At 43.5% G+C, this 26,814-nt stretch overlaps 1 protein-coding gene across 2 annotated transcripts; it reads left to right on the forward strand.

Annotated features, from left to right (window-relative positions):
* Positions 1-140: 140 nt before the first annotated feature.
* Positions 141-23,548, forward strand: LOC123429315 (F-box/LRR-repeat protein 15). 2 transcript variants are annotated; one of them, XM_045113371.1, is made up of 17 exons: positions 141-954; positions 4,212-4,473; positions 4,568-4,700; positions 5,634-5,733; positions 5,812-6,009; positions 6,094-6,364; positions 6,475-6,573; positions 6,666-6,754; positions 7,197-7,296; positions 7,398-7,568; positions 7,790-7,942; positions 18,033-18,193; positions 18,300-18,498; positions 21,666-22,129; positions 22,223-22,286; positions 22,978-23,067; positions 23,156-23,548. In XM_045113371.1, the coding sequence occupies exons 1-17, from the start codon at positions 536-538 to the stop codon at positions 23,231-23,233; spliced, it is 3,051 nt and encodes a 1,016-aa protein (XP_044969306.1). In that variant the 5' UTR covers positions 141-535; the 3' UTR covers positions 23,234-23,548. The 2 variants fall into 2 exon arrangements, with proteins under 2 accessions (XP_044969306.1, XP_044969313.1); XM_045113378.1 differs by lacking the exon at positions 23,156-23,548 and having other exon boundaries at positions 22,223-22,336.
* The last annotated feature ends 3,266 nt before the right edge of the window (positions 23,549-26,814 follow it).

The following is a 26,814-nucleotide window of genomic DNA, read 5'->3' on the forward strand; positions in this document are numbered from 1 at the left end:
ACGCGTTAAGCAAATGCAAGGCCCACACAGGAGCAAAACCAGTAAAAACTTGACTGGCTGACAACCGGGCCCCTGTCCCCATGTCCCACCTGTCAGAGGTAATATCGGGCAGGTTGGCCGCAACCTACAACTCCCACGGCCCAGGCATTGTCTCTCTCGCTCTCTCACCCTCGCCTCCGCTCCCCCATTTCCGAAGTACTCGCGAGCCAGCGGCCTCCAGCTCACCACCGTTTCCGCCGCGCGCAGATCCGCCCAATCCGTGCAGCCTCAGGCCACCGCTCTGGTACGGACGCCGCTTACCCTTGCTCCTTACCCTGCTGGCGTCTCCCTCCTGGATCGAGCGTCAGCCGCCGCCCTCCAGCATCCCTAATCTGGTCCGACCAAATTCGGTGTAATTTGGCGAGGCGTCGGCCGCAATCATTGGTGTTTGCTCGTGGTTCGTGGCGGGCTGGTGTCTGGGTCGCCGGAGGTTGGTCGAGGATGGTAGCGGAGGGGGTAGTTCTAGGGTTAGGATTTAGTGCGGTGGTGTGAGACGATGGCGGACGGGGGGAAGATGAAGGGCGTGGAGGGAAGCGGCGAGGGTACCGGGCAGGGTGAAGATATGGACGAGGAAGCGCGGGAGGAGCTGGAGCTTGCACTGTCTCTGGGGCGCCGGGGTTGGCATCTGCCGCCAGCGCCGGCACCGCCGCCGGCACCCGCCTTGAGATGGTCGATGGTCTTCCCGGCATGGGACTCTGACGCTGCCGGGAGTTCGCGTGCTGCTGAGAGCGTTTGGGATTCACCACCTGTCCCTCCACTCAGGTTCCGGGACATGTGGCGAGGTGGTGGCGCAAACGCTGATGCAGGAGGCGCTGGCAAGTCTGAGGAGCACAACAATGTCGAGGAAGAGGAGGGGAGTGAGGATGGAGAGCGGGACCTGCAGAATAAACGTCCTAAAGTGGTTGCTTTTGGCGAGTAAGTTCCTCAAAGGCTGCTATTCTTTCTATTGCATTGCAGGCTTGCAGCTGTGTGGATTGTTCACAAATATGTTTGGTGGATTTCTTGTTGCTACTAGCCCTGTTTGCAGGCAATGATTGTCACTTGATGTCATTTTCATGCAGTATGGTTTCGCAAAGCCACCCTGGAAAATCAGGGAGTGTGGTAGAGATAATTTAATATTTGTACTTTTCACTAGAAGTGCTGAGACGGGCAACAAATATCTTTGGCTACAGTGGACAGACTGTTCCCCTATGGTTGTCTTGGCACATATATCCTTCTGTAGAGCTAACACTATTTAACTTACTGCATAGAAGGGACTATCTCTGAGATGATTTGTGAGAAACTCTAGAATTAATCTTGCATACGGCAACTCGTATTAACCAAATGACACTCTTCTTCCATTATTATTTTTTCCTAATTATGTTTCATCGGTACTCCCTCCGTCCTAATTTTTTTGTCTTAGGTTTGTTGAGAAATGGATGTATCTAAATACTATATCTAGGCAAATGTAAGACAAGAATTTGGGACGGAGGGAGTAGTTACTTGCCTCTATGCATTACTAACCCATTTCTTTGTGTGCTGCGTCCTTGCAAGATCTTTTGTATTCTCTCTGACTACTTACAGTACCAGGGCAGATCAAGTTGAAGAACCTAAATCAAATATGATATTTTTTCTTGGTTCTCAAGTACATTTTCTTATTTGTACATGTATTGTTGAGGTTTATTCCTGAGGGGGAAGAAAACTACTCCCTCTGTTCACTTTTGTAAGGCGCTGTAGTCATTTCAGACAACGTGTAAAACAGCTCAATTTCAGTTGTCTGAAACGACTTATAAAGGTGAATGTAGGGAGTATAACAAACATAGAGTTACAAGCACAATCTTTTTGTCTTATATTTGACCTTTATTTGCAGGGGTTCTTAGCACTGTACATAACTGAAAAATAAGTATGATATTTTTTCGGCAATGACATTTCTTTGAAGCATAGGAAACAACCATTTCCTTTTATGTGGTAAACTGGTAATTAAAAATTCTGATTAATTGAGAGATACTCCCTCCGTTCCAAAATATAAGACCTTTTAGGAATTCCATTAGGAGACTACATACGGAGCAAAATGAGTGAATCTATACTCTAAAATATGTCTATGTACATCCGTATGTAGTTTATAGTGCAATCTCTAAAAGGTCTTATATTTAGGAACGGAGGGAGTAGTAATTATAATAAGGAGTCTGTCCACACAAGGAAGGACAGAGTCCAGAGTGATGATATACGAGATAGAGTTGGGGTAGCATCGATTGAAGAGAAGCTTGTCCAACATTGTCTGAGATGGTTTGGGCATATTCAGCGCAGGCCTCCACTGATAATGTCAAAATAGGTTGGGGTGGACCGAACTTGACATGAGAGGGGTCCGTAAAGAGAGACCTGAAGGACTGGAGTATCACCAAGAACTAGCCATTGACAGGGGTGCGTGGAAGCTTGCTATCCATGTGCCTGAACCATGAGTTGGTCGCGGGATCTTATGGGTTTCACCTCTAGCCTACCCCAAGTTATTTGGGACTAAAGGCTTTGTTTTTGTTGTTGTTGTTATTGTGATTATAATAAGGAGGCAGTAAGTGTATGAGTGATGGGAGGGGTGATTCTAATAAATCACACTGGATGGAGGAATATGGAATTGAGCTAAAGATTTTGGACAACTCAGATTGAAAGTATCCCATCTGCTTTATCGATATGATTCGATGTGGTAATTGAAATTTGGGATTAATTAGGAGACATTAATTATAATGAGGAGGCAATAAGTATAGGAGTGATTTTTTTTGGTCTAATCACACTTGATGGATACGTATGGAATTAAGGTAAATATTTTGGACGAATCAGATTGAAAGTATATCCACTCGTGTTTTATAATTCATATGATATCATTATAGTTTTTGCAATTTGTAATGCATACTTTTTCTGATAGTTTGATTATTCCAAGTAGCATCCTCTACATGTTTTGCATAGTGTTGTGGTTTATGGTTTCCTTCTCTAAAACATCAGACTAACAAGGAAAATGACCACCTTAGATTCTCATGAGTGTTGATGATATTGTATTTGAAGATAATGGACTGCATCAGTTGATTATGTTTGCTTTAGTCTGCCTTTTGCTGCTGCTGTGATGGTTATAGGTGTCTTAATGTGGTTACTACTTGTGTTTAACTAGAAGTTGCGACCAATAGTTAGTTATTTCACTTCATTTCTATCTGCTGTATTGCATTCGGTGCACACCAGATGGGTGTCATCATACAGCTATTTTGTGGATACGTTCTAATTCTGTCTTACAATCAATGTTGTAAAGCGGTAAAGCGAAGCGAGGCGCTAGGGGGGTGCTCACTGCTTAAGCGCTAAAGCATAAAGCGAGGCGACACACAGACTCTGAACCTGATGGGCAGTAGAATAGAGTACCATTTAATTAGACATACATACTTTGATTCTAATCCAGCAGTGAGCACATATGCATCAGTAGCCATTATTCTAATCCATCCACTATGCGGTAAGCAACTAGCCAACTACTATAAGAGAGGCAGCACAACACCTAACAGCAGGGGAGTTGTGCATGGCATAACACATAACAGAGCAGGAAAGGCATGACAAGCTGGTGCAGATCTGAGCATGGAAGAAAGAGCAAAGAGAGTTGAAGGGGGAGAAGATGGGGCAGGAGGGGGGGGGGGGGGGAGTTGTGGCCGGAGAGGGGGAAGCTGGTGCAGATCTGAGGAGGAAGCTGCTGCCGAAGGAGAGGAGAGAGCTGAAAGCCTGGCGATTTGCATGCTCTGGTTTTGGTTCTCTCTCTTTCTTTTCCCTCCTGTAACTGTTTCACATATGAGCCCAGTTTTCCCGCCGAAAATCTCTGTTCCCCTGCCTGGCAGGTCTAAGGCGTCCTCTGCACTAAAGCACCAATCAGGACGCCTAAGCGGGCGCTTCAGACGCTTTAGTGTCTAAGGCAGACGCCTTAGACACATGTCTAAAGCGAGCTGGACACTTTGAGCCTGGAGGGCACTCTGACGCTTAAGCGTTGCTTTAGCGGCGTTTTAGGGACGCTTTACAAACAGTGCTTACAATGATCCCAGGGAATTTGCTTAGATTGTTGTTGGAGTTTAATTGGCTTACCAGAAAATTGTTCAACCTGTTAATCAGTTATGCAAATGTATTAATTATGGTTCTCTTGATTAGTAATCCTTATGTACTTACATTTTTTTCAGAGAAAGCTCTGGTGTTAATGCATCCTTCTTCGGATATGAAGCACCACATTTGCATTCTTTTGCTGAACATGACCAGTTGAGGCTGTTACATGGTCCAGAAAATGAATTGGATTTTGGTTTGTCGCTTATCTCAAATGATGGTGGGAATGATATTCCAAGGGAGACCAACAATTATGGTGTCTGTGATGTAGAAAGATCAGGCGGAACAAATGCAGAGGTTCTTGAAATAAGGATGGACCTATCTGATGATCTCTTGCACCTGGTGTGCCTCTATGTTTCTTTAATTGTTCTCTGTATGCAGATATTGCTACTGCTTCGTTCAAATTTGACCAAGTTTTTTCAATTTGCCATTACAGATATTCTCCTTCTTATGCCAGAAGGATTTATGTAGAGCAGGGGCTGCCTGCAAACAGTGGCAGTCTGCTAGTATACACGAGGATTTCTGGAAATATTTGAAGTTTGAGAACACCAGAATATCCCTGCAGAACTGTATGCTATTTTCTTATTTTCATATATTTATTGAATGCATGCGGCCTGAATACAATTGACATGTGCATACTCTATATAGTAACTTCTGTTTGAAATACATTTGAATAATGTGTGCGTTAGGACATCCATATGTCTGTGAAGTAAGGAGGGGGTAATATGTAATCCATGATAGTGATGACTTACTCATCTACTGCCATTGCAATGAGCCATTAGTGGCATGCAAGCAAAGGCAATGATAACAGTACAATTATTTTGGGTTTTCGCTTTAGTTGCATTGCCTGGCCTTTAACCTAATTAATAATGGTAAGATCAAATTGTGTCCCACAAGATTTTATCAGATTAGATTGCGTTCAGTCCTTTAGCTGAAGTTGTTAGGACCTACTTCTATAGAAGTTGAGGCAACTCATTGACATTAATCTATATAGATGAAACAAATAATCCGCAGCAACTGTAATCACTCCTAATTTCCTCTTTTATGGTGAAGTCACATTAACACTCTCTTTTCAGCCTTTGGACGAGTGTTGGGAGGTCCTGATTGGATGTATAGTTGTACACCAGTGTCACGGTTTAGCGTTAGCTTCATTGATTCATATTATTGCAAGTACGTATATATTGCAAAGAATTTTCCTGTCCAGGGAATGGGGTGGGGGATAAAGGGAGGCGAAATAACGTGAAGTTTTAAACAAATAATCAAGAGAACAAACATGGTTTTGACTCCTGGGAGCACATGTTTGTTGGAAATTATTTACAAATTTATTGGATAGAAGTCTGTTGTTTCTTGTTTGAAACTTGTTGACTATAAACTGCGTCCTTCTCATTATGAAAGCTACATGTTGCAACTAGTTTAAAAAATGTTCATTTCAGATGTTCTTTGTGATCCCACTGAATTATCTTGTGTTGCTTACGCGGTTTATCATTATGTTGCTTCTGCAGTTGTTAGCATTTGCCACCGTTATCAGAATGTGACAAATCTCAATTTGTCTGGTGTCTTGAGTGCAGAAAGCCTAGTGATTGAAGCAATAACATTCTTAAGGTTTTCCACCAGTCATTTTCTTTCTTCGCTGCTGTAATGCTCTCCCCCCTTTCTCTTTTCTAATTGGGTGGTTTTCAGGCATCTTAAGACATTGATAATGGGCAAGGGACAACTGGGAGAAACATTTTTTCAAGCTTTGACTGAATGCCCATTGTTGAATACTTTAGTAGTCAGTGATGCATCCCTTGGTAGTGGCATTCAAGAGGTAACTGTTAATCATGATGGATTGCGTGAACTTCAAATTGTGAAATGTCGTGCACTCAGAGTATCTATCAGGTAATAGCTATTTGTGCAATTAGTTCTCCTGTATAATTAGGTTTGTATGTTTCCTGAACTAATGTATGCTCTTTTACCATCCAGATGCCACCAACTTCGAATACTGTCTCTGAGGAGAACTGGCATGGCTCATGTATCACTCAATTGCCCTCAGTTGCTTGAATTGGATTTTCAGTCCTGCCATAAGCTTTCTGACACTGCAATTCGTCAAGCAGCGACAGCATGTCCACTGTTATCGTCACTGGATATGTCATCCTGCTCATGTGTTACTGATGAGACATTGCGTGAGATAGCTAATGCATGTCAAAATGTGTCTGTTCTTGATGCATCTAACTGCCCCAACATTTCATTCGAGGTTCACTACCCTATGATTTTGATTTATGCCTGTTAGATCATCCTTACCACTATTTACTGCATATATCATCCATGTCTGACACTTGTTCTCTTTGTTTGTTTCCATTGAAGTCGGTAAAGCTTCCAATGTTGGTAGACTTGAGACTATCAAGTTGTGAGGGAATCACATCTGCTTCAATGGCTGCAGTATGTTTTAGTCGTATACTTGAGGTAGTGATTCAGACATTCAGTCTCCCTTTGGTTCTTGCTATGTGTAAGATATTTCTTGATATCTAATGGGGTTTTTTCCCCAATCATTCCAGGCGTTGCAACTTGATAATTGTGGCCTGTTGACATCTGTGTCTTTGGATCTGCCACATCTCAAGAATATTAGTCTTGTACACCTCCGCAAGTGAGTGGGATGGCCTTTTCATTGTACTAGACGATACCCTGTGCGTCGCTGCGGGAATTGGTTGCAATATATTTTAGTAAGATTTGGTTGTCTGGAATATAGATTTGAAAATGAACATTGAAAATACATATGATTTTTTGTATTTGATTTGTAGAATATAAGTAGCATTTTTCATGCACGTCGAAGAAACAGTAGTGGGATTAATGAGGTGACATGTGTGCATGTTGAGCGAGAATATAATAGCATTTCCCATGCATGTTGATAGAAATACAAGTAGTGGGGGTGATGAGATGACGTGTGCGGTGAGGTGGCATGTGTGCATGTTGATAAAAATTGAAGTAGTGGGGATGAACTATTTAGGTATATAGGATTTGTTCACTGTCAATGTTTTCTTACAGTTTTCTCCCTGTTCAATAAATGATTCTGTTATCTGCCATGTTAGGTTTGCTGATTTAAATCTACGAAGCCCTGTGCTTTCTTACATAAAAGTTTCCAGATGTTCAGCACTTCGTTGTGTTACAATAACATCAAATGCTCTTAAGGTTAGTTCATTTGTTTCATGCATTGCAGTTTTATGGTTATGTTTACTAATTTAAATCAATGTTCTTCTATTACGGAGTGCTGAAGTTGTGACTATCTGCAGAAACTGGTGCTTCAAAAACAAGAGAGCTTATGTAGTTTATCATTGCAATGCCACAATTTAATTGATGTTGATCTTAGTGACTGCGAGTCATTGACAAATGAAATTTGCGAAGTTTTCAGTGACGAAGGGGGCTGCCCCATGCTCAGGTCATTAATTCTTGATAATTGTGAGGTATGATGCATGCACAGGCAACATATGTTCTAGCCATTTATAAATCAACACATGGAAGTCACCACCTCTCTGCTTGAATAATTTTTTAATTAAGTAAATATAACGTTTTAATAGATACGATGTGACATTATTCCATTCCGTCAAGTAGTGTCATTTGGACATTAATATGCTTGCAGCCTGTGTATTCCTGTTGATAATTTTTCCTCATCTGATCATCTCAGAGTTTGAGTGTCGTGGAACTGAATAATAGTTCCTTGGTTAATCTCTCACTTGCTGGTTGCCGTTCCATGACATTCCTGAATCTTGCATGCCCTAAGCTTCAAGTGGTGATTCTTGATGGTTGTGATCATCTTGAGAGAGCATCATTTTGCCCGGTGAGTTCTTCTGTTTGTTTTGCTTTTGAGATGTAGTACATTTTTTTTGGAGTTATGCCTGAATTCTTTTGCTGGTATGAACTGCTCTTATTGTGTACTCCCTCCGTTCCTAAATATAAGTCTTCTAAGAGATTTTACTAGTGGACTATATACGAAACAAAATGAGTGAATGTACACTCTAAAGTATGTCTATATACATCCGTATGTAGTTTCCTAGTGGAACTTCTAAAAAGACTTATATTTAGGAACGGAGGGAGTATGATACTAGCTGCATGCCAGTGTGTTGCTGCATAAATTATTTGAATACTTGTGCCATCATAGTCCTTGAGTTCGTATAAAAAATATCTCAAAATTTAAAGCAGTCAAATCAACCATATGTCCTTCGTAGGATGTGTTATGACAGTTATGTAGTTCATAGTAACTTAAGAGGTGAATGAACCACTGGCAACTCAGATATTTATATGCGTATTAGTACGAGTAAAGATGGCTTGATCTCTTGGATATAATATGATGAAAACCATCCCCCCTCCCCTCCCCCAAAAAGGAGCTAGCAGTTGCACTCATTGTACTTGTTTGATATGCAGGCGTTACAATGGCGTGTCAAAAGGATATGTAGTTCTAAGAAGCACCGGTATGGGGATTAGACATGGGGATGCGGGGGATACAGCATTATAAAAAGATCCGGTAACACGGAAAGTTTCGTAGTAAAATATTCCAGAAACAGCCTTATGAGAACACAGTGAGCATAAATAATTAATTGAAATATGCAGCATGCATACAACAACAACAACAACAACAACAACAACACAGCCTTTAGTCCCAAACAAGTTTGGGTAGGTTAGAGCTGAAACCCTTATTGCAACCAACTCATGGCTCTGGGCACATGGATAGTTAGCTTTCACACACCCTTGCCCATGGCTAGTTCTTTGGTGATATTCCAGTCCGTCATATATCTCTTTACGGACTCCTCCCATGTCAAGTTTGGTCTACCCCGACCTCTTATGCTATGCATTGCAGGCCTGTGCTGCATATGCTCAAATCATCTAATGTTGGAGAAGCTTCCCTTGATGAGGAACGATAGTTGAGAAAAAAGAAAAGAAAAAGGAAAATCACATGCCAGATCTGTTTGGCTACTTCTAGGCTACTTCTAGATACTTCCACTCTTTTCTTTACACTACTTACTGTTTTCTAGAGTCTTGTAGTTATGAGTAGAATGATGAATGTTAAGTGATGTTTTCTAGAGTGTTCTAGCCATAAGTAGAAGTATGTGAAGGCTCGTAAGCCTTAGGGCCAGTTCTTTTGAGTGGTTCTGTGGAAATAAGTTGCTTTGGAAATAAGCCATAGATAAGCTGTTGTGGAAATAAGCACATGAAAATAAACCATCGAGTTCTTTTCAGTTCCTGTCATTTAGCTTATTTCCTCATATGTCAGGTGAATAGTTTGTAATACCCTTGAACTATAATTTAGGACTCAATCACAAATACTTAGCCAATACTTAGCAATAGGATATCACAATCACAGTAATAGGATATCACAATCATTGTCTTGGGTACATATGACATGTCTATATCACAGTCATCAACAGAACAATGTTCCTTTTTCTCACATTCCACATACCAGTGGCACAAATGCTCACTGTCCAATTGATAAAAAAAATTTAGTGTCTACTTAATCACAAATACTTAGCAATAGGATACAAAAAAAGGGATCAATGAAGACATCTCAATGTCAATTTGAATGTACGTAAAAGAAAAAAAAGGCTTGTAGGCAATAGTGCGGACACCTTGCGGGTGCCAAATCGCCAACACCAGAGCTAGCTCAGCCGGGGGCCAAGGTGGAGACGCAGGGGGAGGCGAGCTCGCGGGAGGTCCTTCCGTCGCGGAGGCCACCTGCGCCGCCGCCTCGGAGCTCGTCGGTGTCCTCGCGTCGGTCGATCGAAGGGAAACGGTGGTGGCACATGAACATGGCCTTGGCGACGACTGATCCTGCTCTGCCTCGGGCTCACGACAGCTGCTTGGCTGCCAACTACTGCTCGTGCGCACAATTGGCGGGGGCGCCGGAGGACGTGAGGTGGCGGGACGCCTACCATCCGTCCATGGCAGCAGCGGTGGAGGAATGGGGAAGGACGTGCGGCGGCGGAGCGATGTGGGAGGATCTGCGGCGGCAGATCCTTCTGTCGCGGTGACCGGCGAGGGCAGCTGCGGTGGTGGAAGCCTACCGGGAGCTCGGGACGAGCTCTCGACCTCGTTTGTTCTGTCCTGCATTGCTGTTTTTTTTCTTCGATCGGGTTCGTGGCAGGTCGCGAGGTGGCATTCCGCCTGTAATTTGCGCTAACTCCAGGTGCTAGGACATATACCGTTTCGTCTAGTAAGTGGCTTTTGCGGGGAGCTGCTCTACCCCGAGCTTATTTTGATTGTGAAGGAAGAGGTGGTGGAAATAAGTTAAGCCCAACACCTCAGTTTGAGTTCTTTTGGGCTTTTGGCTTAATTTGGCAAGAAGTTGAAAAAAGCTGCAAAAGAACCGGCCCAAAAGACTTGCATGCACACCTTATCCGAGAGCTGCTAAATATGTCGTTTCTTCGCCCAAAAAAATGTATGTTGTTAGAAGAGTATATGTTTGTTGCAAAAGGTTCAGATTTTTCTAATCTTTTTTCTATTTCACCCATGCCCTCATGGTAAGGAAACGATGTTACCCATTCTAATCCTAGATCTCTTGCCTAACACAGTGCGCTCTTGATCACCTTTCTGCAACAAAGCATATCGTCCTTTCTCATTCTTGCACATATAGACAAAACAAAATTTGTTTTAGATATGGAAATTCAAGAACTGAGAACTCTGTTAACATCCTTTCTCATTCTTGCGCATGTAGACAAAACAAAATTTGTTTTAGATATGGAAATTCAAGAACTGAGAACTCTGTGAACACGTGATAATATTTGATATGGCCAAGAGACCATATAATGCACCAAAATCTGATTTGTCCGCGTTGTCTCTGGCTCCAGTTCGATCGTTCGGTCTCGTCTCTGACCATGGTGCGGCATGATCACCTTTCTGCAACAAAGCATATCGTCCTTTCTAATTCTTGCGCATATAGACAAAACAAAATTTGTTTTAGATATGGAAATTCAAGAACCGAGAACTCTGTTAACATCCTTTCTCATTCTTGCGCATGTAGACAAAACAAAATTTGTTTTAGATATGGAAATTCAAGAACTGAGAACTCTGTGAACACGTGATAATATTTGATATGGCCAAGAGACCATATGATGCACCAAAATCTGATTTGTCCGCGTTGTCTCTGGCTCCAGTTTGGTCTCGTCTCTGACCATGGTGCGGCAGCCACAACGCGGTGTGTCTGGTCAACTATGAGCATTATATATGGTTTTCCTCGCCACGGAACTAAACTAATTAAAATAACATGACATATAACTTGTTCAAAATATTTCAAAAAATTATGCAGGATCATGCAGGTATATGAGTCTAAGGTCATAATATTGTCTTAGGAAAAAATACACAGTTTCCCATGGGACCCTGAGCGGACGTTACACAATATTAAAATTTACTTGTAGAGAACCAAAACTGATATATGAACTCATAGGGGTTTATAGTAACACACAATGAGATGGAAGGCACATGCTGAATTCATGAAATGTCTATCTACAAGCAACACAACACTCATTATCAGGCATCTCTCTCAGGCCACACATTAGAAGGATATTACTAATGCTGCATATAGGTGAGTTCCAAACAACCAGGGGAGAATGATGAGGAACAATAGTTGAGAAAAAAAAGAAAAAAAATCACATGCCAGATCTATATGGCTACTTCTAGATACTTCCACTAGTGTAGTGTTTCTTTTCTTTTCTTTACACTACCTACTGTTTTCTAGAGTCCTCTAGCTATGGGTAGCTATGAGTAGAATGATGAATGTTAAGTGATGTTTTCTAGAGTGTTCTAGCCATAAGTAGAAGTATGTGAAGGCTTTGCCAAAGCCCTATAAATAGAGGTCCTCCCCTCTAGTTTGTAACCAGACTATGTACCCACTATCTAAATAGAACTTGTTGTTCCTATCTTTAGATCTTGGACTAGATTTTGTGCTCTAGGAGTTTTGGATTGAACTCCTGCTGCCATATTGGCCTCCACTCGCCTTTAGAGCGATATCTAGCGCAACACATTGAAGTGGTTCCTTCAACATTTGTGCTGTACACATTGCAGCAGCAAGGTGGATTTGTTCCTCCACAACCTTGTGCTGCTTCATCTCTTCAATCAGTGCTACCCTAACTCTATCCCGTATATCATCATTTCGGACCCGATCCTTTCTTGTGTGGTCACACATCCATCTCAACATGCACGTCTCCGCTACACCTAGCTGTTGAATGGAGGCAAACCTTGGAATTGAAAGGTTTTAGACTTAGTAGGACTAAAACCGAGTACATGAGGTGCGCTTTCAGTACTACAATGCACGAGGAGGAGGATGTAAGCCTTGATGGTCAGGTGGTGCCTCAGAAGGATACCTTCCGATATTTGGGGTCAATGTTGCAGAAGGATGGGGATATCGATGAAGATGTGAACCATCGAATTAAAGCCGAATGGCTGAAGTGGCGCCAAGCTTCTGACATTCTTTGTGACAGGAGGGTGCCACAAAAGCTAAAAGGCAAGTTCTATAGGACGGCGGTTTGACCCGCAATGTTGTATGGCGCTGAGTGTTGGCCGACTAAAAAGCGACATGTGCAACTGTTAGGTGTGGCGGATATGCACATGTTGAGATGGATGTGTGGCCACACAAGGAAGGACCGAATCCGGAATGATGATATACGAGATAGAGTTGGGGTGGCGCCAATTGAAGAGAAGCTTGTCCAACATCGTCTGAGATGGTTTGGGTATATTCAACGCAGGCCTCCAGAAGCCCCCGTGCATAGCGGACGGCTAAAGCATGCGGATAATGTCAAAAGAGGCCGGGGTAGATCGAACTTGACATGGGAAGAGTCCGTAAAGAGAGATCTGAAGGATTGGAGCATCACCAAAGAACTAGCCATGTACAGAGGTGCGTGGAAGATTGCTATCCATGTGCCAGAACCATGAGTTGGTCGCCAGATCTTATGTGTTTCACCTCTAGCCTACCCCAACTTGTTTGGGACTAAAGGCTTTGTTGTTGTTGTTGTTTCCTTATGGGTTCTGGATTCTGGAGCTTCATTCCATATGTCTTCCGATTCTTCTGTCTTGTCCTCTCTTAGACCTCTCGATCATCCTATTAATGTTCTTACCGCTGATGGTACTCCTCTTCCTGTTGCTAGTCGAGGCACTCTTTCCACTTCTTCATTTTATGTTCCAGATATTTCTCAAGTTCCACGCCTTACCATGAACCTATTTTCTGCAGGCCAGCTTACTGATTTTAGTTGTCGTGTCATTCTTGACGTTGATTATTGTACTGTCTAGGATCGTCACACGAAGGCTTTGGTTGAGGCTGTCCCTCGCCGCCTTGACTCCCAAGGGCTTTGGGAGTTAGACTGGCTTCATGTTCCTTCCGCTGCTACCACACCCGCCAGTACACCTGCCTTCGCCGCTTCAACTACCAGCTCCTTCCAGCGGTGGCATCATCGACTTGGTCACCTTTGTGGTTCTCGACTATCGTCTTTAGTTTGTTGTGGTCTTCTGGGGCCTGTCTCAGGAGATGTCCTTTTGAAGTGTCAGGGTTGTAGGCTTGTTAAACAGGCTCAGTCACCTCATCCTACTAGTGAGTCAGTGTCTTAATGCCCTTTTGATTTAGTTTCATTCTGATGTGTGGGGACCGGCCCCCTTCGCTTTCAAAGGGGGACATCGATACTACATTATTTTTATAGATAATTTCTCTTGCTACACTTAGGCTTTACTTTATGTCTTCTCGTAGCGAGGTTCTCTCTATTTATAAGCGTTTTGTCGCCATGGTCCACACTCAGTTCTCTACACCTAGTCGTGTGTTTCGTGCTGATTCTGCTGGCGAGTATATCTCTGGCGAGTATATCTCCAAAATGTTGCGTGGTTTTCTTGCTGAGCAGGGTACTCTTGCTCAATTCTCTTGTCCTGGTGCTCACGCTCCGAATGAGTGGCCAAGCGCAAGCATCGTCACCTTCTTGAGACAGCTCGGGTGATGATGATTGTCGCCTCTCTCCCGCCTCATTTTTGGGCTGAGGCCGTTTCTACTGCCACATATCTCATAAACATTCAACCCTCATCTGCTCTACAGGGAGGTATTCCTCTAGAGCGTCTTTTTGATCATTCTCCAGACTATTTACTCTTTGGTTGTTTGGTTGTGTTTGTTTTGTTCTCCTCGCCCATCGAGAACGCACCAAACTCACCGCTTAGTCTGTCGAGTGTTTTTTTGGGCTACAGTGATGAGCATAAGGCTTATGGATGTTGGGATCATGTCGGTCGTTGGATGCGTATTTCTAGGGACGTGACTTTTGATGAGTCTCGTCCGTTCTACCCACGACCATCCTCTTCGACCTTCTCAGTAGAGGATATCTCTTTTCTCATGTTTCCCGATACACCTCTCTCTGTGCCTCATATTCCTACTCCTTCTCGTCCCACTATTGTAGATCCGACACCGTCTTCTTCTATGATTTCTTCTCCTCCCTTATTGCATGACACTCCACCTTCATCACCGATGTCTTCTCCATCTCCACCACCTCCGTTGGTTCCTTCTCATCCCACTTTTCCTTTTCATTGTACCCGTCGTCGACGTGTTATGGATGAATTTACTGACGTGCCATCTACTTTTGGTGCGCTATCTTCCTCGTCCCAGCCGACTTATGGTCTTCGGGCTCGGCCTTGCCCTCCTCTCGGCCGCTATTCTCCTAGCTGTCATGGCCTTTCGGTTGTGCTTGAGCCTACCTCTTATCGTTATGCTGTTGTTCATCCTGAATGGCAGTTTGTAATGGCAGAAGAGCTCGCCGCTCTTGAGCGCAAAGACACATGGGATCTGGTTCCTCTTCGTCCCAGTGTCCGTCCCATCACTTGTAAGTGGGTCTATAAGATTAAGACTTGCTCTATGGTTCTCTTGAGCGTTATAAAGCTCGTCTTGTGGCTCGTGGTTTCCAGCAGGAGCATGGTCGTGATTATGATGAGACTTTTGCTCCTGTGGCTTATATGACCATTGTCCGCACACTGGTCTGTGTCTCAGCTTGATGTTAAAAATGCCTTCTAATGGTGAGTTGCGTGATGAGGTTTATATGCAGCCACCACCTGGGTATTCCGTACCCGATGGCATGGTTTGCCGTCTTCGCCGCTCTCTTCATGGCCTTAAGGAAGCCCCTCGTGCTTGGTTTGAGCGTTTTGCCTCTGTGGTCACTGTTGCTGGTTTTTCGCCAAGTAATCACGATCCAGCATTGTTTGTCCACCTTTCTGCTCGTGGTCGCACTCTTCTTCTTCTATATGTTGATGACATGTCAAGGATAGTCTTAATGAGCAGTTCCTTAGTTCCTTATGTCTGATCTCGGTCCTCTTCGTTACTTTCTTGGGGTTGAGGTAGCCTCTACCACTGATGCCCTTCTTATTTCCCAAGAAAAGTATATCCAGGATCTTCTTACTGGTGTGGCTCTTAGTGACGAGCGTATTGCTGAGACTCCTATGGAGCTCAATGTTCACCTTCGTGCTTCTGATGGTGAGCCCTTATCTGATACGACACGCTATCGTCATCTTGTTGGGAGTCTTGTGTATCTTGCTGTCACTTCACTATAGGCAGATATCTCCTATCATGTCCATATTCCGAGTCAGTTTGTTTCTGCTCCCACTTCACTAGTCACCTTCGTGTTCTACGATATCTTCGTGTCACAATCTCTCGTCGTCTTTTTTTCCGTTCCTGCCCGTTAAAGCTCCAGGCCTATTCGGATGCTACGTGGGCTAGTGATCCTACAAATCGCCGTTTACTTTCTGCCTACCGTGTTTTTCTTGGTGGTTCTCTCATTTCATGGAAGATGAGGAAATAGACTGCAGTTTCCCATTCGAGTGCAGAGGCAGAGTTACGAGCTATGGCTCTTCTCACATCAGAGTTGACTTGGTTATATTAGTGATGTCTTTTGGCCTTTTGCATTCTAGCCTCTTGGCATCCTCTTGTAGCCTTTTTGCTTCCTCATGTATGATGGCTTTGGCCTCCTAATAATACAAGTTGCCTTCCTAACACCAACCACCAGCTTGATCAGGATAATCCAGTCCCCACGCCCCTTAGACGTCTACTACATACATGAGGCTCTTGTTGATGAAGATGCCTACTCCATTTCTGCGCGTACCACAACTTGAAAAAACTTGACAGTTGTGGGCTAAATATGCAGTATGTATAAAGCTAAAAATATAATTTGAAGACTTGAGATCAAACTATTACCCGTTTGTTGTCTGGCTCTCTTTTTCATTGATGAATGATCCTCAATTCCTCATATCCATGGGCTTTGCCTCTTTGGAGCTTGCAAAATATTCCTGCATCATGTTCTCAACGCCAACATTCCCATACCGTTCCCCTAAGAGCATCTCCAATAGACGGTCCATATGTAAAAGTACCTAACTTTTGGATCTCCGAGAGCAAAAAACGCTGCTCCAACAGATGGTCCATATGTAAAAAAATTTGGACCACCGCCTCCCAGAGATGTAAAATACAACACTTTGTGATGCAAATTTGCATCATGAGATACATTTGATGTAAAACCGCGGCCGCCCGCGAAACGACCAACCGCCAGTTCATTTCATTTCCCGCTCGCGACTGCCCGTCCGCTCGAGCACCAGCCATTGGAAATCGTCGCCGTCACCGCCACCGCCCCAAATCGCCGGCGTCGCGCTCCCTCGCCCGCGTCACCTCCCTCGCCGGAGGGTGTCTCGCGACCGCCCTGCCGCCGCCCTCCGTAGCTCTCTGACTCCACCCCGCCGAAGATGCAGCTCGGCCCCAGCCCCGTCTGCCTCCACTCGCCCGCCCTCACCGGCACCGCACGCCGCTGCCTGCCCCTCGCCCGCACTGCACGCCCTGCGAAGCTCCGTTCGCCTCCGCCCCATGCCGCACGCCGCTGCCCGCTCCCCGCTCGGCCGCTGCCCCGACATCTCTCCACCCGCCGCCGCCCCGACTCGCTTCGGCCGCCGCCGCTACCAGATGGCGCCGAAGAACAACAGCCACGGAGAAGATGTGCGGCTGTACAGTGGCTGAACACCAGCCGCGCGGCCGTCGGCTGGTTTTACATCTTAGTTTTTGACCATCTGTTGGAGTTGCTGTTTTACATCTCCGTTTTGGACCATCTGTTGGAGTTGAGCCTTTTTCGGAGATGTAAAAAGCACTTTTTAGTGCTCCAAATTTTTACATCATCGGTTTGGAGCACCAAAATATACATCATCTGTTGGAGATGTTCCAAGTCTAGCAATAGCATCAGCACCCGAGCAATGATAGCAACTCAGCAAAGAAAAAACCCAGCTAGAAAGCAGCAAGGCAGCATTGGCAGCTGCGTGCCTGCCTATCCGGATACCTTTTAGCCCAGGGTTAGCTTTGTACTGGTCCTTGCCTGAGTTGAATGTATCCCATGTGCATCCCAGCCACATTTCTTATTCTGCTCAATATTTTTAATAAAAAGTGGGATACTCGGGGATGGGCATATCCCTGTATCGCATGCGCCCTTGATGAGGACACTACCTCCTTGTCACTGTATTGGTGCTTCAGAGGTGCAGTTTTTATTATTGTTGAGATTATAATCTTATTTATCAGTTTAACCTTGTGAGGAGCTTGCATAGGCTGTTTGGACACTGCCCCATGTTGGCTAATTGGTGCTTTAGGTGCACAGTTGTTTTGCTGAACTTATAGTTTTATTTGCCTGTTTACCCTTGTGAGGAACCTTGCAGAGGCTGTTTGATTTGTTATTTCATCTCGCAGAGGCTGTTTGATTTGTTATTTCGGTAAATAGGCGGGTGGTTACTGATGCTTCAGAGGGTGGTTTTGTCTGTTTGATTTTCGTCGAAAGACATATTTGTGAAACAAATGTTGAAGCAAACCAGTGTAGGCAATTGGACAAAATGAAATTCTCTTTTTAATTTTTACTTAGATAAATAAATATATCTCTATGTTCTGATGCTTGCTTCTTTTCTAGGTTGGTCTTGAATCCCTAAACCTTGGAATTTGTCCAAAGTTAAGTGTTCTATGCATAGAAGCCCCAAATATGTCTATATTGGAGCTGAAGGGCTGTGGTGTCCTTTCTGAGGCTTCAATTAATTGTCCTTGCTTGATATCTTTAGATGCCTCTTTCTGCAGGTTGTACCATGCTTCTGATTCTCTCCTGAACATTTTCTAATCTAAAGCAAACCCCTGAACATTATTTTCTGGTATTAATGATTTCTGTATTATTTTGTGTGTTTAGACAGCTTATGGATGATTCGCTGTCCCAAACAGCAGAGGCATGCCCTCTTATTGAACATCTTATATTGTCTTCATGTTTATCCATTGACGTCCGTGGGTTGTCTTCTCTGCATTGCCTTCAGAAGCTGGCCTTGCTTGACCTATCATATACATTTTTGATGAACTTGAAGCCGGTTTTTGACAGTTGTCTGCAGTTGAAGGTACCTGATCCAGGTTTCTTTCTAATTAAATATTTTTGTTGTTGTAAATCTTGTCATGGCACAAAATCTTATTGAACTGGACTTGCTAATGTTATACACATGGCAATCGATGCCATTCTTTGTAATACTTAAATATAAAGACATCACACCATATGCCATATGTCCATTCTTTCGTCGATATGTTGTTATATTGTACATTAAGAAAATGTTCCCAATCTATGTGGATACCATAGGGAAGATGGTGTAACGAGTATATTCTCCGCAACCGTACGGTGCCGCCCCATGCCACGGTAGGTTCTCCACCTAGATAAGTTGTATTGAGCAGCTAGTTCAGGCTACTATCGTCCAACGGAGGCAGCATCACTCTAGAACAGTAGGACCCACCGCTCCAGCTTTTTCTACAGCGTTCTTCCCCAGCGTGAGCTCACCTTCCTCTTACTTTTAACCTGTAAGTCTGGCTTTTGGCAATGAGGAGGCAGGTTTCTCTGCAAGAGTCCGTTTCCCTCTGCAAGCATCGGTTTGAGCTGAGCTGGAGCGTCTCAACCGACAAAGCGTGTTGGGGCACTAGTCTAACATGGAGCATTGGTCATGCCCTTAGTAGGAGCAGTCATCGCAGTTCATTTGTATTCTATCTTCTTATAAACTGGTCCAGCATTTAGAATTTTCATGAATTGGTATATATGTAATGCTGGCAACACTCTAGCCAGATTGATTTCATCCTCTCGAGAAGAGAAGACAAGCGTGCATGCCTAGACTGTAAGGTGAAGGTGATACCTGGAGAGAGTGTTGTCCCTCAACATAAGCTTGTGGTTGCTGACTTCCGCTTTCGGATTCGTCTCCGGCGGGACAAGCGTGCCAAAGTCAATAGAACGAAGTGGTGGAAGCTCAAGGGGGAGGTAGCTCAGGCATTCAAGGAGAGGGTCGTTAAGGAGGGCCCTTGGGAGGAAGGAGGTGATGCAGACAACATGTCGATGAAGATGGTGACTTGCATTCGTAAGGTGGCCTCAGAGGAGTTTGGAGTGTCCAGGGGAAGTAGAAGAGAAGCTAAAGATACCTGGTGGTGGAACGATGATGTGCAGAAGCCAATTAAGGAGAAGAAAGATTGTTTCAGACGCCTATATCTGGATAGGAGTGCAGACAACATAGAGAAGTACAAGATGGCAAAGAAGGCCGCAAAGCGAGCTGTGAGTGAAGCAAGGGGTCGGGCGTATGAGGACCTCTACCAACGGTTAGACACAAAGGAAGGCGAAAGGGACATCTATAAGATGGCGAAGATCCGAGAGAGGAAGACGAGGGATGTTGACCAAATCAAGTGCATCAAGGACGGAGCAGACCAACTCTTCGTGAAGAACGAGGAGATTAAGCATAGATGGCGGGAGTACTTTGACAAGCTGTTCAATGGGAGAGTGAGAGCTCTACCATTGATGTGAACGGCTCCTTTGATGATACTAGCCGACGTTTTGTGCGGCGAATCCAGGAGTCGGAGGTCAAGGAGGCTTTAAAGAGGATGAAAGGAGGCAAGGCGATGGGCCCTGATTGTATCCCCATTGAGGTGTGGAGAGGCCTCGGGGCCATAGCGATAGTATGGCTAACCAAACTTTTCAACCTCATTTTCCGGGCAAACAAGATGCCTGAAGAATGGAGAAGAATGGAGACGGAGTATATTAGTACCAATCTTAAGAACAAGAGGGATGTTCAGAGTTGTACTGATTACCGTGGAATTAAACTGATGAGCCATACAATGAAGCTATGGCAGAGAGTCATTGAGCACCGCTTAAGAAGAATGGCACGCGTGACCAAAAATCAGTTTAGTTTCATGCCTGGAAGGTCGACCATGGAAGCCATTTTCTTGGTACGACAACTTATGGAGAGATATAGGGAGCAAAAGAAGGACCTGCATATGGTGTTCATTGACTTAGAGAAGGCCTACGACAAGATACCGCGGAATGTTATGTGGTGGGCCTTGGAGAAACATAAAGTCCTAGCAAAGTACATTACCCTCATCAAGGACATGTACGATAATGTTGTGACAAGTGTTCGAACAAGTGATGGCGACAGTGATGACTTCCCGATTAAGATAGGACTGCATCAGGGGTCAACTTTGAGCCCTTATCTTTTTGCCTTGGTGATGGATGAGGTCACAAGGGATATATAAGGAGATATCCCATGGTGTATGCTCTTTGCGGACGATGTGGTGCTAGTCGATGATAGACGAACGGGGGTCAACGGGAAGTTGGAGTTATGGAGGCAAACCTTGGAATTGAAAGGTTTTAGACTTAGTAGGACTAAAACCGAGTACATGAGGTGCGCTTTCAGTACTACAATGCACGATGAGGAGGAGGATGTAAGCCTTGATGGTCAGGTGGTGCCTCAGAAGGATACCTTCCGATATTTGGGGTCAATGTTGCAGAAGGATGGGGATATCGATGAAGATGTGAACCATCGAATTAAAGCCGGATGGCTGAAGTGGCGCTAAGCTTCTGGCATTCTTTGTGACAGGAGGGTGCCACAAAAGCTAAAAGGCAAGTTCTATAGGACGGCGGTTCGACCCGCAATGTTGTATGGCGCTGGGTGTTGGCCGACTAAAAGGCGACATGTGCAACAGTTAGGTGTGGCGGAGATGCGCATGTTGAGATGGAAGGAAGGACCGAATCCGGAATGATGATATACGAGATAGAGTTGGGGTAGCGCCAATTGAAGAGAAGCTTGTCCAACATCGTCTGAGATGGTTTGGGCATATTCAGCGCAGGCCTCCAGAAGCCCCAGTGCATAGCGGACGGCTAAAGCATGCGGATAATGTCAAAAGAGGCCGGGGTAGACCGAACTTGACATGGGAATAGTCCTTAAATAGAGATCTGAAGGAGAGATCTGAAGGATTGGAGCATCACCAAAGAACTAGCCATGGACAGGGGTGCGTGGAAGCTTGCTATCCATGTGCCAGAACCATGAGTTGGTTGCGAGATCTTATGAGTTTCACCTCTAGCCTACCCCAACTTGTTTGGGACTAAAGGCTTTGTTGCTGTTGTTATTGTTGGTATATATGTAATGCTGTCACCACAATGTTACAATGGGATTCTGTTTCCATAATGTTACGTTGGAGTATATATGTAATATGTTATGGTAACATGAAATTACTCTGTTCTTACTGTCTGTATTTTTTTGGGCAGGTCTTGAAACTTTCAGCCTGCAAGTATCTCAGTGATTCATCTTTGGAACCACTCTACAGAGAGGGTGCTCTACCGATGCTCGTTGAGCTAGATCTGTCCTACTCGTCCATTGGGCAGACTGCGATAGAAGAGCTTCTTGCGTGTTGTACAAATTTGGTTAATGTGAACTTAAATGGATGTACGAACTTGCATGAATTGGTATGTGGGTCAGACTATCGTCTGTCCGGTGACATGCCAGTTGATGCTCCCCCCCCTGATTCTACACCAGACAATACTAAAGAGATCAAGGAGAGTATGGATTGTCGGCTTGAAGTTCTCAACTGTACTGGTTGTCCAAATATTAAGAAAGTTGTTATTCCTTCAACGGCCAACTATCTGAATTTGTCTAAGATCAACCTTAATTTGTCTGCAAACTTGAAGGAAGTAGATTTGAAGTGCTACAATCTTTACAATTTAAATTTGAGGTAATACTAATGTCAATTTTTGCACTGTCCTAAGTTTGTCTTTTCAACATCTTTTGCTCTTACACTTTGTTGTATTTTACTTCTTTTTGGCAGTAATTGTAACTCACTGGAGATTCTGAAGCTTGATTGCCCAAGATTGGCTAACCTCCAACTTTTGGTACTGTTCTTAATGCAACTCTCACCATGTTCTGAACTCATTGTGAGCATGTATGATCTCTTCGTGTATAGGAAATTTAGGGATTAAATTTAATGCTGCTTCTGTTGATTATATTAATGCTGTTTGTTCTAATTCTTGAAAGCATGATTATACCATGTTATCTGTTATCCTTCATTTTTACCCCCCTCTTTGATGCTCGCCTTTTAGCCTTTATGTTGTAAGGTGTAAATGGTTTTACTGTTAAATTCAGAGTATGCATTTGCAATAAAAAAAAAGCATCTAATTTATTTATCTTTTGCAAAAACTAACAGACCTGTAGCAATTATCCTCTGATGATATGAATGAGGAGGGCTTGATACTACTCTACACTTGTGAATTCCTTACAGCAGATGCTATTATTATTAGTCATCTTACCCAGGATGTGAATGTATCTACAACTTAAAAGTATCATTTATGTATGTTGTATCTCAAAATGTGCTAAGTAATGATTAACCTCTCCTTTCTTCCTTGCCAAATACTTCAAATTTGTAAATGGACCTAGTAGGCTTAGACAACCTTTTGTCTAAACAAACTATTTATATGGCAAAGCCTTGAAATATTGATAATTGTATCAGATAGGCTAAACATGTGATGTATGTGCTTTATCTAGTATTATCACATATACTTTATTCTTCCAATATGACTCTTATAGGCATGCACAATGTTGCAAGAGGATGAACTGAAATCTGCACTATCCTTTTGCGGTGCATTGGAGATCCTCAATGTGCACTCTTGTCCACAAGTAAGCTTTAACATTTGTTGTGCACTACTAGTCTAATCATGTGTTATGAATTTCGTTGTTCTAAGTAGCCCCTTCTATTTCTCAACAGATAAACACGCTGGATTTTGGCGGGCTACAGGCTGTTTGCCCAACTCTCAAGCGCATTCAGAGCAGCCTCATCGCATAGTAATGGACTCGAGTAAATAGTCCAGATTTGAAACAAAAAAGCCATTGTCATACTCTTTGTACATATGCAGCACCGCCAATATAGGCCGACATGAAGCCTGTTTTTCCAATTGATTTCTTGTGCTGAATCTAGTTGAAATATGGAAACCGCACTTCCTAGTTTGTATTTGCTTCCGAGGTGCAGTGATGGAGTAAGCAGATCTGTATTTATATGAATGAATAACCGTCTTATTGGGATCGTAGATGCTGCGTACTTCATTGATGACATGGAGTACTAAGTTTGTGTGAAATTATACCAGATTCTATGGTTCTCTCATGAGGTGGAGTTATTCTGTAGTCTATCAGTCTGTCTCAACTGTGACGATGCAACTGAGATGTTTCCACCTGATGGTTGGTGATGCTCTGAACTCTAGTTAAAAGAACCTGGTGAACTTGATCCAAGAGCATTTGTTGGTTTACTTGTCACCTTGAAAATTTAGTAACTAATGAATGCTGCTCCTTTGGTAAAAAAGAGAGGCTTTCTTTAAGAGTACCCCAAAGGTTTACCCTAATTTTGCAGAAGGCAACAAATAATTTGTAAGACCTGCATAGAGCGCTGATGGCTGATATTAATTTAGCCCTTTGTTTCAGTTAAGGGCATGTACAATAGTCTAGACAGCAGTTGTCTGAGTGCCCTGCCACGTCACCTCGATAAAGACAACTCCTACAACGCGATGTCTGTTTAGGTGTCTATACAATTAGCAGGGCGTGATTACAGGGCAGGAAATACTATAGCGTAATTCTTGTGCAAACCAAAACCATCAGGAACTCTGCTTTAGGACCCGTTCTTTTGGTAGCTTTTTGAACTTCTAGAATAAGCTGGATATTTTTCAAGGAGCCTAGTAATCAAGTCTGAATTAATAGGTTTTTAAAAGAATAAATTTGATTGGGTTTCTAAAATAAGTTGGATAGGGATCAGCTTATGGCAGCTTATTCTAAAAGCTATAAAAAAAACTGGTCTTTAAAGGGTGGCAGAAAGAAGCTTTGCACTGTATGCCGAACGAGACGCGGGCCTGCGGCGGATTCGCGAACGTCTGCTAAGCTCTGGTGGCGGCGCCGGTGAATCGCTACAGCCTGTCGACGGCCTGTTGCTCACATCATCTTTCCTCCTCATCCTCAAGCATGAAGGACTGTCTCACCATCGACAACAGTGCTTGGAGCTCCACATTGATGATCATATCGCTTTGCAGTGGTATTGGAATTGGAAATATTGGATCATCCGGGAAGGGGAGAATATGAGAGTGGAGACAACGACGGTACAATGGGAAGTGATGGCGGGCGAGATTTCAGGGCTATCTACTGTTTGTAATTCTACCGACGGACTAATTCTCTCTCCTATTTCTTTTTCCTCAACATAATCAAATATTCTAGTTGGCACCTCTTGTTGAAAGTGCGTTATATCGACTAGGGGGGGGGGGTGCTAAATAGGCGATTTTTATAATTTTGTCACTCAGGAATTACTATTTGAGGAATCTGCTAAATGATAAACTACTTGCAATGGAATAAGTACTCAGGTGTAAGCATAACATAGCGGTACCACATTTGTCACGATGAAGTGAAACATACACACAACATACGTAGCGTGTAAACATGGTAATCACGTGAAAAACAAGGTGATAGAAGAAAATAAGAAGTGGAAATTAAGAAAGTCTTCACTCAAAGTCTTCAAACAGTAACGATCAATTTCATCAACAAGTACCCAAGTAAATGAAAGGGTTGAGGAAATAGAATGAGGAGCTCAATGAAGATAATGATTTAGTGAGCGAGTTCCAACTGCTGTTACAGTCGTACATATGGTTTGGAGCGGCTTGGTATGTAAACCAAAGGACAAACAGTCCCAAGACACACATTCCTTACCATATTACCCTTGAGCTAAGGTCACACAAACCTTGCCCAACACTCGTGGTAAGTCTTGAGGATAGACTTCAAACCCTCACAAACTCGATAACTCCGCAATCCACAGTTTCCTCTTGGATGCTCTAGTCCATGACGCCTAACCGTTTGGAAGATGCACAGTCTTCAAAGGTAACAAGCGTCGGTTCTACACATGAACAGTCTCTTCAGTGATGCTCAACCTCGGGTCGTGGATTTTTCCTCACTAATCATTTTCTCTCAAAGTCCTCGGAGGATAGGTTGCTCTCAAATCACACTTGTCAAGCTCTCTCGGAGCAACCAACCGGCTAGTAGTTGTACGGGGCGGCTATTTATAGCCAGGGTGCAACGACATGATATGACATAAAAGCCCCCAATGATATGACCGTTATGTGGGTAAGATATTTTGGGACAACTCACGCTAAGCACAATAACAGTCGGAATTTCGAACTATGAAAGTTCTCATGGCTATCATATTCATCACGGTAGGTAATTCGCTCGCGAAATCCTAACTCCTTAGTCAGAACAATTTTCTAATAGATCAGAAGAACATCGTCTCTGTAACCGAAGAATTTGACTGAACTGCAAGAGATTTCCAACGGCTTCACTCGAAGGATTGGATAAGCGTAGGCTTTGAGGTGAGCATCACTTGGAAATTTTACCTTAGTATTACCTCGACCCCCTTTAACAATAAGGTCTTCCTATGACTCAAAAGAAGGGAAATGAAACTACAAAAACAGAAGTCTTCATGCTTCACAGTCCTCGCATCAATATCTTCAAGGACACATCAATTTCCTTACTTTCAAAGTCTTCACGAAAACATCAACGTCTTCGATTGAAGACATTCATTTTTAGGGGTCGACTTTCTTCGGATATATCAAACTCCCCCGCGACTTATAGAGCCCCTATACACTCACAAACACATTAGTCCCTTAACCTATAAGTCTTCAATCCACCAAAATCAATAAGGGACACTAGATGCACTTACAATCTCCCCCTTTTTGACGACTGATGACAAATAGGTTAAGTTTTCAACGGGGATAAACATATGAAGTGTAAGTACTGAGTTTGAGGATTTTGATTGCAAGATATAGATAACCCCCCTAAAGATGTGCATATTTCACGAATTTTCTTTGGACTGCAAATGCACATGGGAGGATAAAATCATGGAGATCTCTCCCGATATCTTGTAATGCATACACGCATATAACATATATCATGAGGAAATTGAGATGCATGATGGAAAATGGTGTTTGACGAAATTCAACATGCGTGCATTTAATGAACATGAGGAATAAGCATGCAGAAAGGAGTTCAAAAGAGCGAGACCACCACCAGACTTAAGTTTACAACTCATACAAGCAAACGCTTCAGAAGAACGAGAGTTGTAACTTAACAAAAAAAACATATATATAGATCCGCATGAAGAATAACTCAAGTTTCTCCCCTTTGTCCTCAAGTGACAAAAAGGGAAAAAATTGAGGACTAACACCCGTGAAGAATATCATCTTGATGGTGGTGGAGGAGCGAAAGTGTTGTCGGGGTCGTTTGTCGATGCAGGGCCCGCAACAGTGTCGTCAAGATCCTCAACTTCATGTGGTCGAGCGTGATGAAGAAAATGAGCTTCTAACCGACTAAGGTACTTTAACTTTCTTGAAATTGTTTGCAGGA

This window comes from Hordeum vulgare, chromosome 1H, assembly GCF_904849725.1.
Source record: "Hordeum vulgare subsp. vulgare chromosome 1H, MorexV3_pseudomolecules_assembly, whole genome shotgun sequence".
In the NCBI taxonomy this organism is placed as follows: Eukaryota; Viridiplantae; Streptophyta; class Magnoliopsida; order Poales; family Poaceae; genus Hordeum; species Hordeum vulgare.